Source organism: Perna viridis, chromosome 9, assembly GCF_037379345.1.
Source record: "Perna viridis isolate PV_CMFRI_1.1 ecotype Kerala chromosome 9, ASM3737934v1, whole genome shotgun sequence".
NCBI classification, from domain to species: domain Eukaryota; kingdom Metazoa; phylum Mollusca; class Bivalvia; order Mytilida; family Mytilidae; genus Perna; species Perna viridis.
Window position 1 is genome coordinate 12,253,944 of NC_142453.1, and position 16,311 is coordinate 12,270,254.

At 32.1% G+C, this 16,311-nt stretch overlaps 2 protein-coding genes and 1 long non-coding RNA gene across 7 annotated transcripts in view; 1 reads left to right on the plus strand and 2 right to left on the minus strand.

The window, feature by feature from the left end:
- Positions 1-698: 698 nt before the first annotated feature.
- LOC148606799 (uncharacterized) lies at positions 699-8,616 on the minus strand. The gene is made up of 2 exons (XR_015915438.1): positions 8,536-8,616; positions 699-1,275 (listed from the first exon to the last, which is right to left on the minus strand). It is a non-coding gene; the product is annotated as an uncharacterized LOC148606799 (long non-coding RNA).
- On the plus strand, positions 4,828-8,019 carry LOC148606800 (uncharacterized). The gene is made up of 3 exons (XM_088546015.1): positions 4,828-4,959; positions 5,963-6,751; positions 7,018-8,019. Exons 2-3 carry the CDS (start codon positions 5,969-5,971, stop codon positions 7,936-7,938), a joined length of 1,704 nt encoding a protein of 567 aa, XP_088402141.1. The 5' UTR covers positions 4,828-4,959; positions 5,963-5,968; the 3' UTR covers positions 7,939-8,019.
- Positions 8,617-9,489: 873 nt separating the features above from the next.
- The window catches only part of LOC148606801 (uncharacterized), a 30,176-nt gene continuing 23,354 nt past the window's right edge, over positions 9,490-16,311 (minus strand). For 4 of the 5 annotated variants that reach the window (XM_088546651.1, XM_088546648.1, XM_088546649.1 and 1 more), the window contains 3 exons: positions 15,365-15,433; positions 14,111-14,317; positions 9,490-10,676 (listed from right to left, as the gene is read on the minus strand). In XM_088546651.1, the coding sequence (XP_088402777.1) occupies positions 10,626-10,676; positions 14,111-14,317; positions 15,365-15,433 (327 nt within the window). In that variant the 3' untranslated portion in view covers positions 9,490-10,625. Of the gene's footprint in view, positions 10,677-13,308; positions 13,321-14,110; positions 14,318-15,364; positions 15,434-16,311 lie in introns of all 5 variants that reach the window. The other variant, XM_088546650.1, reaches the window with a different exon arrangement.

The window sequence follows — 16,311 nt, forward strand, 5'->3', positions numbered from 1 at the left end:
TCAAACTTACTAGTATATTACTCCTTTGATAAACTTAATGTACAAGTTCGAGAAACAGACACGGATTTGAGTCCGATACATTCATTTTATATGCCAATATGCATAGACAGAGAATGTAACAAAATTATATCTTACAGTTCGTTGTTAATATGTTTATACTACACGATCCATTAACGAAGCACAAGCTTGATACATGTACTTGTTAAATATGTACATGTAGGAGAAGGATATATGATGTAAAGAGCCGTACATTACTAAGTATTTTTTTAGTTTGGTGGTTTCCATATTATCCAACAATACCGTTATACAACATACATACATGTAATCAAAAAGTAATCAAGGGAACCAATGTTATAGCGTTATGTTATCCAGGGACAGACCAGACACAGAAAACAGACATACACAACAAAGAACATAAAGTAATTAAAATCATACATACAAAGTAACAAAATGAGCAACTCGGACTCCACTAAAAACTGGGAGCATGGACCAGGTTCACCGTTTGGGTAAGGGTCCTCTGCTTTTCTGGAAACAAAGTGTTTATATTGTTAAGTGTTGTGAATACTACAGTTGTTTTTAATGAGGTATTTAGTACTTGTTTGTTTGCTTGTTGTTTAGAGGCAGATAAACAGATTCAGTCTCGAGGGGATTACAGGATTTCTCCATTCGAGATAATTAAAATCTAAAATTTAACTATCGAGGGTGGAGAAATTTTTTAATCCTCGAGAGAAATGAGGGAGAATTTGTTTCTCCCATGAACAAAACTTTATAAATTTAACAATATATATATATTAATCACTAGTTTGCTAAGAAAATATATATTAGAAATGTCACTTATGATGGCATCAGTTGTATAAAGAGAGTAACAAATTAAAACGAAAAGTGCATCTCGGACAAAATAAAACAAATAATCAGTGGAAACATTTTTTTTCAGCTTTTAGGAAACTCAGGACAAAAAATAAAAGTTAAAAAAATGTTCATTCCCAGAATTAACAAGTTGATTTGATATTGCCCATGATAGCTTCGTTACCATATTCTGTTTTTTTTTAATTGCTTAAATGTCTTTCATGCATCCACATTGAACTTTTCCGTTGCCAACGTACTTCGGAACACATCGACCTAAACAACTCCATCCAATACATCTGTCTCCCAAAATATTGTTACAGCTTCCACCACGACCAGTTAGCTCGGTAAACGGTGCTCCTAATACTGGGGACATATACGATAACAGTAAAAGTACCAGATACTTGTATGGCGGTCGTTGCATACTATCACCTGAAATATAGTTTAAAAAATTTCAAAGGTAATTCTATCTTGAATATGGGAAATTAAACCAGTGTTGGTGTAAGTATGTGTTTAATACTAAAACCTCTATGGCTGAAATCATTTATATTAATCTCCATGACACAGATAGTTTAGACTTTGTCCCACTGACAGTCAATACTGGTAATATTTAAGTGGTCTCCAGCATAAAATTGACGGAAATAAGCTTCCATAAAATTTGGAATAAATACAAATGTAAAATCGTTTGCACCCACGTTATCAGACCATGGAAATTTTTATTATGTTTATCGATTTAAACTTTGGCAGATACACAGGTATGTGTAGATTTACTGGAAGCTGTTGAAAAGGACAAACCGAAAATAAATTCCTGGATGATTAACACCTCTCGAGTATTGTTTTGATCAGCTTTGATTTTAGTTGACAATGGTTTTTCTGAATCACCATTTTACTCAATAAACTTATCAAGTGTATATGTATACAATATTTCATCTTCATGTCCAAAATAGTATGTTTATCGGTATGTTGATAAGTCCTATAACATAAAAAAATCGTAGTTGTGCGACGTTTTTTTTATGTTTATATGCATAAACATTCAAATAAAAAACGTCACGGTACTACGAAGTTTTATGTTATAGGACTTGTATTTTGACTACAAGAAAAAACAGGATACATCGAAGAGTCATATCTTTTAAATTTTTCAAGTACCTTAAGTAACAAATGCATCAATATTAGTATATTATACAGAAAACATATCTACGAAAATGGAAAGACAATAAAACAGCAAGCTTGATGAAAACGATTGAACTGCACACTAAAAAAAGTCCAATCAAATGATTTGACCGCTAAAATATCAAAAGAAGTTTCCGTGCCGAATTAGTAGAAATATGATAAAACAGATAAATCCCAAAACAAAAATTGGTAGCGACATTGAGATAAAAAAGATTCGCCATCTTTAAAACTGACACAAGTCAAAATTTGAAAAAAAATGTTTTTAATTAGTTCTTGAAAACATTAAAGGTGTAGAAAGGAACAACAAATGCTTGCTATTGACTGTGAAGGAGTAGGACTTTACAGGTTTGGATCTTTGACAATGTATCGGAACCAGAGGCACCGTGTATTTTTTTTGTTTCGTTATGTGCAATAAAATCGACTTTGGCCAATAACGAAATTTTGTCTCTGCTAATTTCTTTAAATTGCAATTATTGCATTATTGGTAGTCTTTTTTTTTTTAAAGTTAATACACGTTTTCCATTTCTCAACAAACTGATAAGTTTTCGTAGTAGCCAGGACAAGAAGAAATCATAGACAGGTTCAGTGGTGTTCTTTTGAGTTGATAATGTTTCATGTTATCGCAAATTTTGTCAAGAACTGAGATGGTTATATAAAACTTATATGATTATCTTTGCAAATATACGAAATATTCACTAAATGGACCAAATGGGAACTTGTATTTGAACTAATGGAGAAATGACACTTTCAAAGCTGCTATGTAAATAGAAAAGTCGATATTATACTGCAAATGTTAGTTCTTAGAAACCAATTTCAGAATGTGTTTTTTTTAATATTTACTTTCCAATTTTACATTTCGATACATTTTTGGACTACTAAAATTTTAAAGTTGTTGGCATGTTAACCTAACACTGCTGCGGGTGGCACTATTTGCTAATTTTTCTTGAACATACTGATCGATTCTTTTATGAGATGGTATTTGAGCTGATCTGGTGTAAAAAGACAGGATTTTGTCTTATCATCAACGGTAATTTAGTCATACAAAAATGATACTTTTAAAAAATTCATGTCTGATCTTTGACCCCATTTTGTTTGAGACGTGCCACAATCGATGCGTACATTTCTTTTTGTACGTAAAATCGATAGAGCTTGAAATAAGCTTTCCATCGATATATAATTAAGCCGTATTATATTACGATGCAATAAATTCTCAAAAATCGATAGCCTGCTATCCTTCTAATATGAATGAAAAAAAAAAATGGTCCGTAAATACTAGAAGTAGAAGTGTGACCGACCTGAAATCTCATCCCGAAATATGGGACCCTATACTGAAGATGTGTATTAAATTTCTAGTGGCTTTAATTTATAGCTGCCGAGAAAAATGTTGCGAAAATTCACCATTCTATATGGCGCTTTGCACGAATGAAACCCGGCCATAAAAAAACTACAATACTTGACTTACATCCCCATTTTTTCCAATAAAATATTACTATTTTCTGCTCAGCATTCACTGCGGTCCAAGCGATTGTAGAATCTTTAAATCCTTGTGTTGATTTAATTAGAAGTATTTGATGGCGATACCTGTGTTTATTCATTAGATATATCATTTGTCAAGTGATGACTGAGTAGAAAATAGTAATATAATATATTTGATTTTATCAGAAAAAAAAGTAGAAGAAATGCACCCGAAAATCTTGGATCACTCCTTTCGTGGTTATATACTAATTTGATATAGTCCAATCAGTCACGTTAATTGAATGTTGACGACAATACTGTCTTCGTGATATAATAGCTAATAACCTAACATCTTAAAGCAAAGCCTTTTAATTGGTATTTGAACTTTTAAAATTTTAATTGATGCAAAAGAAGTCTTCGACAGAATGCACCAAACAGTAGAGTAGGAAGTCAAAAGGCGAATGCAGTTACAGATTCCATGATTTTAAAAAATGATTGGTGGTTCTTAAAAGTTCAACGAGTACTAAAGCGACAACTGTGCGTCCCGATGGGCACCAATTGTACACCTATACATGTTTATATTTTCCCACATTCCATGCAAAACTTAATCCAACACAAAACTTGCAAAACAAAGAGACAAGTTTGCACAGTACTTTGTCGGCCTTCGCTATACAGATGATTTGTCATCACTAAAAATTCTAGAACTGGTAACTCTTTTCATTTCATCTACCCAAAGAGCTAGAGATTAATGACACTGTAGAAACACATTGAAGTCTATGCTTGTCTTTATCCCCGTCTCAAAATCGACTTGAGTGGAAAGCTGTCAACTAAACTCAGTGACAAACACGACCACTTTGATTTCAAATTGTCAACCATCCTAAAAAATTTCATTCGTAAGATACCAACGGCTCAAGCGTTTGTAGTTTTGTTTCTCACCTCATATGCTTTAGCTTATTTTTCGCCGATTTCCTTATATATAGCTCAGCGGTTTATGCCAAAAAAATACTGGGACAGGAATAAATTGCATATTGTAAAAAAAAGTCTTAATTCATCAAGTTGATCCAAGCGGGCAATATATGTGAAGTGCCTATTTGATAACCAACGTTCAAAGATACCCAGGGGATGCACCCTATTTGTTTTTCTGTGCGTACTGTTTTTTTTTTGGTATATTATTTCTTCCAGAAGATTGTATTTGTATTCCACTTCTTTGTTATGTTTTTTATCAATTTGTATACTAATAATACCTAAGATAAATACAATGTACTGTATATTATTTATAGAAAACAAGTTTACTTATTATGTCTAAATGTTGATATCATCATTATTTATTGTAACTGAAATAAGATCAATACTTGTATTATTTCAATTCATTTTACAGGTTTATCGATTGCTTTTCGAGGTTGACAAGTTTAGATACAAAGATTTTATGATTTTTTGAAAACTTCCGGAAGTAAAATTAAACTGCACGAAAAATCGGACCAGAAAAGAAAAGTAAGTACTGAAACTAAATGAATTTATTTACCGAAATTGCAGTATCACACAATTGAAAAGCGATATAGCAGACCTTCTCGGTGCGGAGTTTGGCGTCCTATTGCGATTCGAATACGTACTTGTACACAATTATTTTTTTATTCTCCGCCACACAAAATGGCGAGCATTGAGTATGTGACACCATCTAAAAAGGTGGGTGCGTGCGTCCCCGACTGTTTCCAGATTATAACGAGAACGAATCAATGATTTTTTTATGAAACTTTTCACAGCTGTATTTGGTTCTAATGCTGCTGTTGATGAAAGGTTACTCCTTGAAACACTTGAACCGCATATTAAAATTTTGTAATAAATACGAGTGGCATTTTGTTTTTCTATAAGCATTTTTGAAACGTTCTTGTAACAATATATATGTTTTAGTTGTTACGCGTGCTGTTCGGACTTCATTGAATAACCAGCGTATATGGATAGAATCATGGACAATAATCGCCATGTTCGTGCCAAAGAATAACTTTCTTCTGTATTTATTTTGGAATATAAGGACATTTAAGAAAAATAATATAGTATAAAGTACGGTTATAACTTTTTCAGCTTGTCACAGAAAACATTTTTTTTCGTTAATAATATATACTAAACTTCTATTTTAAATACAAAATGATTGTAAATATCAAACAAGGAGGTTCTGGTAGTCATTTCATTTTGGTCATATTCTATGGTGTTCTTGTGATGTCACGGTAAAATAATAATTCGTCCCATATGGAAAGAAGAAATGCAGTGCCAATAATCACGGCGTTCTGTTACGCTTTCATGTACATGTTTTAGTATATAATTCCTTGTCATTAATTTTACATTATTAAGAATTAACCTGAAAAACAAACAAATGAATATGCTATGTAAGTTCAAACTTGTTACCCTACAAAAAAGTAATGATTGAGTCGATGATTACTATTTAGTCACTTATAAAACTCAACGTATTTAGGTCTAAAACATTTTAAAACTTTTATAGACACCAATGTCTCAGAAAAGAAAGAGATCTTCAGAAGACAAGTCGGTTGACGAATCCGAACCATCTGCCTCTGATGTAAACACTGATGGAAGAAAAAAACTCTTTACTAATACCGATAGAGAACCTAATCAACTCATGACTAATACCGAGGGAGGAGGGTCTACTCAAGAAAGCACTGAGCACGAAGATGAAGAATCTCTTAGTTTGAAGCAAGTTAAAACAGGACAAAACAAATACACATCGTTTGCTTATATAACTAACACAAGAAGTTTAAGAGTAGCAATGAAAGGGATCGAGAGCCTTGTAAGGAACAAACAAATGCTTGCTGTTGACTGTGAAGGAGTAGAACTTTCTAGGTTTGGATCGTTGACGATATTAAGCATCGGAACCAGAGACACCGTGTATCTTATTGATGTCAAAGAAATTGGGGAGTCAGTTTTTGATGATGGTCTTCGTAGAATCCTAGAAGATACCAACACAGAGAAATTAATGTTCGATTGTAGAGAAGATGCCGACGCGTTACTCCATAACCATAAGGTTAAGTTAGCCGGAGTACTTGACATACAGCTCTTGGAAGTCAAGCCAATGATACGCTTCTATGGATATACCAAAATAAAGGCTCTAAAGCATTGTCTAGAACTGTATACTATGAACGACCCGACTCTTTTCAATATCAAAGTCAATGGCAGGTCGAACATGGACGCAAAAGGAGAAATCTGGGGAAGGCGACCTTTAAAGTCATTTCATTTTGGTCATATTCTATGGTGTTCTTGTGATGTCACGGTAAAATAATAATTCGTCCCATATGGAAAGAAGAAATGCAGTGCCAATAATCACGGCGTTCTGTTACGCTTTCATGTACATGTTTTAGTATATAATTCCTTGTCATTAATTTTACATTATTAAGAATTAACCTGAAAAACAAACAAATGAATATGCTATGTAAGTTCAAACTTGTTACCCTACAAAAAAGTAATGATTGAGTCGATGATTACTATTTAGTCACTTATAAAACTCAACGTATTTAGGTCTAAAACATTTTAAAACTTTTATAGACACCAATGTCTCAGAAAAGAAAGAGATCTTCAGAAGACAAGTCGGTTGACGAATCCGAACCATCTGCCTCTGATGTAAACACTGATGGAAGAAAAAAACTCTTTACTAATACCGATAGAGAACCTAATCAACTCATGACTAATACCGAGGGAGGAGGGTCTACTCAAGAAAGCACTGAGCACGAAGATGAAGAATCTCTTAGTTTGAAGCAAGTTAAAACAGGACAAAACAAATACACATCGTTTGCTTATATAACTAACACAAGAAGTTTAAGAGTAGCAATGAAAGGGATCGAGAGCCTTGTAAGGAACAAACAAATGCTTGCTGTTGACTGTGAAGGAGTAGAACTTTCTAGGTTTGGATCGTTGACGATATTAAGCATCGGAACCAGAGACACCGTGTATCTTATTGATGTCAAAGAAATTGGGGAGTCAGTTTTTGATGATGGTCTTCGTAGAATCCTAGAAGATACCAACACAGAGAAATTAATGTTCGATTGTAGAGAAGATGCCGACGCGTTACTCCATAACCATAAGGTTAAGTTAGCCGGAGTACTTGACATACAGCTCTTGGAAGTCAAGCCAATGATACGCTTCTATGGATATACCAAAATAAAGGCTCTAAAGCATTGTCTAGAACTGTATACTATGAACGACCCGACTCTTTTCAATATCAAAGTCAATGGCAGGTCGAACATGGACGCAAAAGGAGAAATCTGGGGAAGGCGACCTTTAAAGGAAGAGTTGTTGGAGTATGCTGTGGTAGATGTAGTTGCGCTTTTTACTCTCTACGACAAGCTTAAGAATAATATGCCACATCAAAGATGGCAGGAAGTGTCACAAAGATACTGTGATAAGGATCGTTCACGTTACAGGTCTCACCGTGATGGTAGTAATCGGCTACCCTCGGGTATTTTTTAAAGCAGACATGGCATCAAACGTCTAAATGTAATCACGATTGCATAGCATTGCTTTTTGTAATAAAACTATAAAATTCCTAGATTCTAAGTTTAAATGTGTGTGGATTAAGCGTTTTCTCATTCGTCTCCTATGGATTCAGGTTATATCGTATATTATGAATTACTAAAAACCTTTACTGCTGAGTTTAATTTCTGTAGGCATATTAGGTGAAATAGTTTAAACAAATTAGGAAAAAATATATTAACCATAAAAAAATATTTAATGGGCAAGTAACTGATTAATTATTTGCATCGGGGGGAAATTTCTTGGTGCACCTTGTAAAATAGCGATATTAATAGGAAGTGGGAGAAGCCGTTTTCAAAATGTTTCTCAAATCGTCTTCTATCCCTCATAAGCTTATTACTTATATTAACTTGTATCAGTAGCTTGATCAGCACGTCATTTATTGCGTTTGAAATTGGCGATTCTTGGCATGCAGTAAAATTAATTCGGTTAGAAGCGATGTGGTTGCTTCTGTGATATTTTTCACTTTTTCATTAGTATTAAAAGTGCATATATTTCTACCCTATTCAGATGATTTTTTTTCAAGAAGCCTACCTTTTACTAGAATAATTTCTATATCTACAACTGATTCACTCATAAGATAGGTATTTCTCTCAGAATCACAACAGTATTCAACAGTTCTTTATCACTGCTGCTGGTATTTATACAAATGTACATCAATATCAATTTCACACGTTATGATGTAACGATAAGGTTTGAATTTCATACGGGTCCACTGATTGTTTTGAAAATAGCATTCTCAAATACTTAAAACTAAACTATAATAGCTCTGTAAAATACTGTCAAAAGTGATTCAAATTGTTTTTGTGTGTAATTCAGAGATAATCTGACCAAAGTTTGAACCAATATTTATGACTTTGAAATCTTAGCACCTATGCATCTTAAAAACGTAGGAAAGTGAAAGGATTGTTGTTAATTTGGGGACACAACAGTCCTGTGTGTTTAAAATTCTATATTTTTCGACTGAGTTATGGATTTTTTTTTGGCTTTTTGATGTTGGTTGTTATGCAATTTTTATTTTTTTAAGAAACAGAACCCAACAGTAAGACAACAAAATAATAATAAAGGCTATAAAGAGCCTGAATTTTGCTAAACTAGAAATTAAGAAATTGGGTGGCCATATACACAATTTTTCATTTGCACAGGCCGTTCAAAACACCACTGGCTTTGTCATAAAGATAATTTCATCAACAAAAAGTTCTTTTTTCTATCTACTATTAATATGCTCATAATAATAGATTAAAAACTGCAAAAGTGAATTTTTTTCTCCTCTAAATGAGAAAATGTCTTTTAACTGACTCACAGAAACTTTTATATTTTGTACTTTTAGATATCATATAAAACAATGTCCTGACAATTTCATATATGAATGTACAATGATAGGTAACCAGTATAGTTAGGGTGTTTTGGACAGCAGAGTAAAAATAGGAATGCAACATTTTTATATACACTGCCAAAAATAACCCACAATTATAAAACAATAATTCATCCAATTTACAATATTTTATTCACATGTTAAAATGAAAATGGCACGGTAGGAATGTATAAATTAAATGTTTATCAATTAAAAACTTCATGACAGTATTTATCAAAATTATATTTCATGACAATTGATTGAAACAGCTAAAAAGTCACACAAGTGCTTGAAAACAATAACACTTTTTATTGTAATTCAACAAATGAATTTTCTGATATACTGAGTTCTATATAGGATTAGAATTTGTAAAGTCCATTTCAAGTAATGTCTTCATGCAAAACTACAAAGTCTGCACAAAGATCACTAAAGGATACCCCTCCCCAACCAAAATTACTATATGGTCAAAGTAAAAAGAAAGTGGTTAAAGAGGAAGTTGATGCTGTCATAGTCTAAAGAAAGTGGTTAAAGAGGAAGTTGATGCTGCCATAGTCTAAAATCAAATCCTACATTATGGCATACCTATATAAAGTTCTGTCTTAAGCAGCTGCAGAGAAAACTGTAACAAATGGACAGACTAACAATCACCATGATCACTACATCATACAAAGTGGTGTATAAAACCTTTCCATAGGGGAAATAGTAAATGGCCTAAGTACTTAGAATTAATTGAGACTTTGTTTAATTGTCAAACATGCAAATAACTTTAAAAGTTGAATTGTATTATAAGCAATATTTTTCTCAATGTTGCAAAAAATAGAAATAGATTTTTGCCAAAAAGGTAAAAATTAGCAACAGTTTCTGATGTACAATTCAACTCCATGAACTCTAAAGAGAACATTGGTGTAAAGACTATTAAAGAAGAAATCTTCCTCTTTAGTAAAAAATATACAATACACACAAAAGTCTTTAAGATAAACACATAGCTGATAAAAGAACAATGTTAATGATATTAAGAACATAAATATTCAAAATTTCAGAAATCAAATACACCTTAGCAATCAAAAACAATAGATACAACATACTGTTTGCCAAAAACAAAAATAAATAAATAGGCAATATACTGACAAAATATCAATAAACTCTTCAAGTAAATAACCAATATGAAATTAATGGAGATATCATGTTAAATATATAAAAAACAAATCAGCAGATTGACACAGTATAAGTTAAAAGGACACTCATCAATTTTCTGTATTTACAGTTCCCTTTAGATGGACTGCTTTAATGGACCAAACCCAGCTGTCATTAAAGCTTCCTCCTGAAAAAAAAGTAAATGGTTTATTTCTTGGTAATCATAAGTTAATAACTAATTTGCCAATATTGAAATGGTAAACAAATGTCTCTGCATTTTAAAACTACCTGTATTCATGCAATGGGAGGCAACTCTGGTACAAAATCAACATAATATCAAGACAATTGTCAAATGACTTAAATTACCTCCATTACAGCAAACTATGAACAAAATGTACTGGTCAGTAGTTTTCTGTGGTATTTGGTGAAAATAACGATTTTTCTAAAAAGAGCAAAATTTATTGTATTAAGCATAGACACAATTACTTGTACCAAAACTAAACGGCCTTATCACAATGAGGTGTATGCATGTATCATGATATGATACAACTAATTTATCACAGACTTGTCTGTATGTTATGAGTTCGTATAAACTTTAAAAAATACATAACAAGAAATCTGTGAGCAATGGCTCACTAATGATACCCACTTTCAATCATAATGTAATGAAAATAAACTTAGTCCTCAGTAAACAGGAAATTGTTGTATAATTTTTTCAAAAATTTCAAGCCACTGTGACCTTACAAAAATATAAATCCAAAAATTAAACAAAGTTCTGGCTTATTTTTTTCCAAAAATGGATCCCATCACATGGTATACCTACAAGAAGAATGCCTTATAATTTCAAGTTGCTGTGCTGAGAAAAGTGTGACAGATAAATTGTTAAAGATGGACATACACACCACAGTAAAACAGTATTCCCCCTCACTTTCAAAGCAGGGGTATAACCCTCCCCCTCCCAAAAAAACAAAAACAAATTCAAATGGTTTACATCAAAACAAGTGGGTTTAAACCTCACTACATAATGTAACAATCCAAAACTAAGAGAAGACCGTAATTCTTACCTGATGAAAAGTAGTTCCATGTCAAAATACTAAATTTTGTTTCACACTGGCAGTATCAAAGGGCAATAAAGGCTATTTTTTTTATCCAAGTTCACAGTGAAAGTGTATCATATAAAGTAAATAACAATTTTTTTCATAATTATAAAAAGTGACAATATTTAAATAGTGTAACATGTCCATCTTTGTATGACAGGTAAATCGTTAAGTATTGTGTTTCTGAAAAATGCCTCATATTTTTATCGTTCTACTTGGCATTAAAACTTTCCAGGAGTCAAGAATTATACAGGACAAAAATAACAAGTATTATAACCAGTATTTCACTGAAAGATATCAAAATAAGATCAATAAGAAAATAACATACAGTAAAATGTGTGCATAAATCAATATTTTACTGCTTAGCCCAATAAAAGCTACATAGTGGGTCATAAAGAGAACTCATGACTCAAAATTCTTTAAAAGAATCTAACAAGAAAAACCTAAAACTACAAGATAGAAGATAGGCCAAGATGGTGCTGTACATGGAAACATGTCAAAAGTTTTTTTGGTGTATAATCTTTGAAATTAGATATGGTTTGATTTACACAGGTTTCTCTGTAACAGTAAAGACATCATAAGATATAATCAAAAAGAGATGTTAAGATCTGAGGTTAATTGCCTTTTTGCAACAGGCTATTTTAGACATAGGCAGATCCATAAATTAAAAGTGCTTTAAAATGTTATATTTTTTATGTTGAAAAATACTCAGAAAACAATATTTTTCAGTAATTAATAAAGCAGTTTTGTTATTTTCCTTTGAACTATAAAAACACAGGAATATTGTGCATGTTTTTTTTTCTCTCTCACAAAGTTCATGGGAATAATTTTAGGTTCTGGGTTAAGGCCTCCCCCTTTTTCATTATCTCTGGATCTGTCACTGAATTAGGATCCTCAACCACCTTCATGACTCGAGCTGTCAAAATTTCTTGCACAAGTTTTTATGTCAACTTTTTATCACTCAAGTAAAAAAATATTTTCTTTAGTAAATTTTTATACAAAGCTTTTAACAAAAAAGCAATTTATTCAGAATCAGTTTATGAAAGACAACAGCAAGTATCAGTATCAAAAGAAGGTCATTGAAAAAAAGGTTTCAAACAGACAATATACAACTTAAACAACACTGAAAAGGAAATCGAAGAATACAACACAACAGAACCGTCAGAAAAAAAATAAAATTTTAAATGTTTTCAGTAGTAATATATGTAGTCGAAAAGGTTTTTTAAAAGGTTTTAGAGAACAAAAGCTCTTTCCATTATATCTACTGCAAAGGTACATATATTCATGAGCACCAATTTCTGTGGAGTTTCACTTACCTAGGTTTTCAACAGAAACTTCACATTTTATTTGAAATAAACATCTCCAGTTGCTCCAAATTACTAAACTATAAAAATCAGTACTCTGTGAACAATAGTTCTTCCCCAGTATTGGAAGATCAGGGAAAAAATAACATTAAGGAGTTGTTGTTCAAGAAGAAAATTTGGGAGGAAAACAAAAAAAAATCCCGTAGGCCCTACTATACATCAACCAAAAGATCAAGGAAGGAGACAAATAGAACAAATAGAATAAGACAGCAGGAAGAAAGAAGAAAATGTCATGACATAGACATCTAATGTGTATCATAATAATGACATAGACATCTGATGTCTATCATTATAATGACATAGAGATCTGATGTGTATCATTATAATGACATAGACATCTGATGTGTATCAATCATACCTCACTTCATTTCTGAAAATTGTTAAATAAAATCATGATTATTAACTATGCATAACCAGTTCTTTCCAATTATTCTTTGGCTTTGACAAACCATGCAACTTTGAATAATAGTCCCAACTTAAATTCTGTAGGTGTAATTCATAACATAATTATAGCTCAAACTAACTTACATAAAGTCAATAGGCAATAAAAGCTACTTCGAATAATAATTTAAATTAATCTGAATACATCTTCCTTTCCTCTTTCGTCTACCCAGGTCTCAATTTTTTATGAGCAACTTGGCGGGCGTTTGATGAAAAGCAGAGGATGCTTACGCTACTGGTGCACCTAGTTCATACTCCTAGTTTTAAGTGGAGTCTGAGTTGCTCATTTGCTTTTGTTACTTTGTATGTATTATTTTAGTTACTTAATGTTCTTTGTTGTGTATGTCTGTTTTCCATGTTTGGTCTTTGTTCCTGGATTGTTTCTTTTTTATTTCCACTAAAATCTTGGTTCCCTTGATACTCTAAATCAAGGGGTAAGTAATAAATTAAATATATAACATTATCTCTCCTTCAGCATGATTCTTATTGAGCTTTACTGTTGCTGTGATAAAAATCCACTGGTAAAAAGTTACAAGTATAATTACAAAGGATTCAGTTCCAAAATATTTAATTTTTTTGCAAAGTGACAAAAAACTATTTAAAAAGGAAAACAAAAATAATTCAATACCCATACAGCTAGTATGCATTTTTATACAACTGAAAGATATCTTATACTGCCAATTCAAGATCATCAGATCCAAACTTAAATAATATCTTACCATAAGATCATAAAACTTCTGTGTAATAGCTGTCTTAAAGAATTCTTTCTCTGTCTCATAAATTTCACTGTTGGTGCCTTGTTTCTGATACTTCTTCTCCAAACCATCGATGATAAAGGAATTAATTTTCTTCCAAGACTTCTTAGCTTTTCTAGCATTGAAGAATGATTCCTCTTTACCAAACATCAACAATAGTTGTTTAAATGTCTATAAAAAGAGAAGAATATAATTTGAAACAATGATGAAAAAATATAAAGTGAAACTTTTGGACTTTAACTTCCATTTGGTTTGGACAGGTGATTGATTCACCAAAGTTCAAAATACTTTTTAAAATGATATAAAGGGACTTCCAAATGGGTCTAGTTTAGCAAACTTTTCTGATTTTTCAGGGTTCATCCTAAACATCTTTTTCACTGTAAACTGGCAATATTGACTAGTAGACAATGATACAGTATCTGGACAAATCTGGGAAAATATAATTGTGATCGATCATCATTCGGTTTCCAATCAGTCATCGATCTGTCAAACCGATCCATAAAACCATTGATCGCATCATGTAACCACTGAGTGGTCAATATATTTTAAGGATTCCGTTGTTTTGTTTGTCAATTTTCACACATATTCACATAATGCCATAGATTTAAACATCAATTAATTACTTTTATTTTATATCTGTTTTATTTCTAACAAAATACAATATGTGGATTTGATATCTTAAATTTAAGGTAAATTCAATATGGTAGTATACTGAATTCATTTTATACACAATCTATATGACTGCAAGAACCAAATGACCAACTAAGACCTGTTTTGTAGTCTGTAATGGTTACTGAGTTAAAAATGAAACTGAATTTGGTTTTTGACATGCAAGAATACCTCCTGTCTGATTTGGTTTATGACATGCAAGAATCACCTCCTGTCTGATTTAGTTTTTGACATGCAAGAATCACCTCCTGTCTGATTTAGTTTTTGACATGCAAGAATCACCTCCTGTCTGATTTGGTTTTTGACATGCAAGAATCACCTCCTGTCTGATTTGGTTTTTGACATGCATGAATCACCTCCTGTCTGATTTTTATAAAGACTGCTACTTAAATAGTAAGTACCTCAACAGTTTACAAATATAGATGGAAACAGTTATGATTAATTACAGTTTCTAGTCTTTTTTTCCATCATTATTGTAATAAAATTAACCAAGTAATTATCCCTACAGTAAGAAACTTTCATGTAAGGATGAAACAATTTCTGTCTAACCTTTTCAACTGGAACATCTTCCCAATCAAAATGTCCATCCCATACATCCACTATAATACTGGAATCTGCCTAAAATCATCAGTTTAAAATTTTAAAGACAGGACAAAAGCAAATGCTACATAAACTGAAAGAGTAGAATATTTCATTTTTAAGGAAAAGATCAATTGTCAATACCTGTGGAATACTAGATTCTGAGTTGGAAATCTCCCTATTTGTCATCTTAAGTTAGTTAGAGATCTCCCACATTCCAAAATAAGATAGCAGGAGTTCTCTCATTATCATCTGAAGTAAATTAGAGATCTCCAAAATGCCCTCTTAAGTTAGTTTCAGATCTCAAATAATGCCATCTTAAGCTAATTGGAGATTTCCCCACCAAAAGTTAGTAGGAGGGTTTGTGTGCTGCAATTTTTATCTCATATTTAAATGGAGAATAGAACAGTAAAAAGTCTTAGACAACAGCAGCAATTTGACAAGCTATTTTGTCTCTTTAAAACTGCATTGCCCAGTACCAACTGGAATGTTCAAAACTACTGTAACAAGTATTATTATTAACTTCAGTATTTATCGTCTAATTACTCTAAAAGGTCTTTGTTGTTATATGTTGTGAATTTTGATTTTAAATGATGTTACAAGGTTTCCCACATTTTGACAGTCTATGACGGTTTTGAGAGTTGACGTTCGGACAGAATTTTAAAGTAAGGGCTAGAAGTATGGAGTGTTATATTAAGCTGTACTGAAGTTGTCTGTGGAATATAGAGCTACAGTGATTCATACCACTGGTCTGTGCTTGTAATTATTCTGTATGTGTCAATGACGTGAGCCTTGAAATATTCACTACATTATCGTCAGTATAATCTTTTTTGATGTACATGTAGTGCCAATCACAGACTTGAGCAGTAATTTACATTTTTCATATAATTGTCATCAATTGACAATCTGTTAATCAA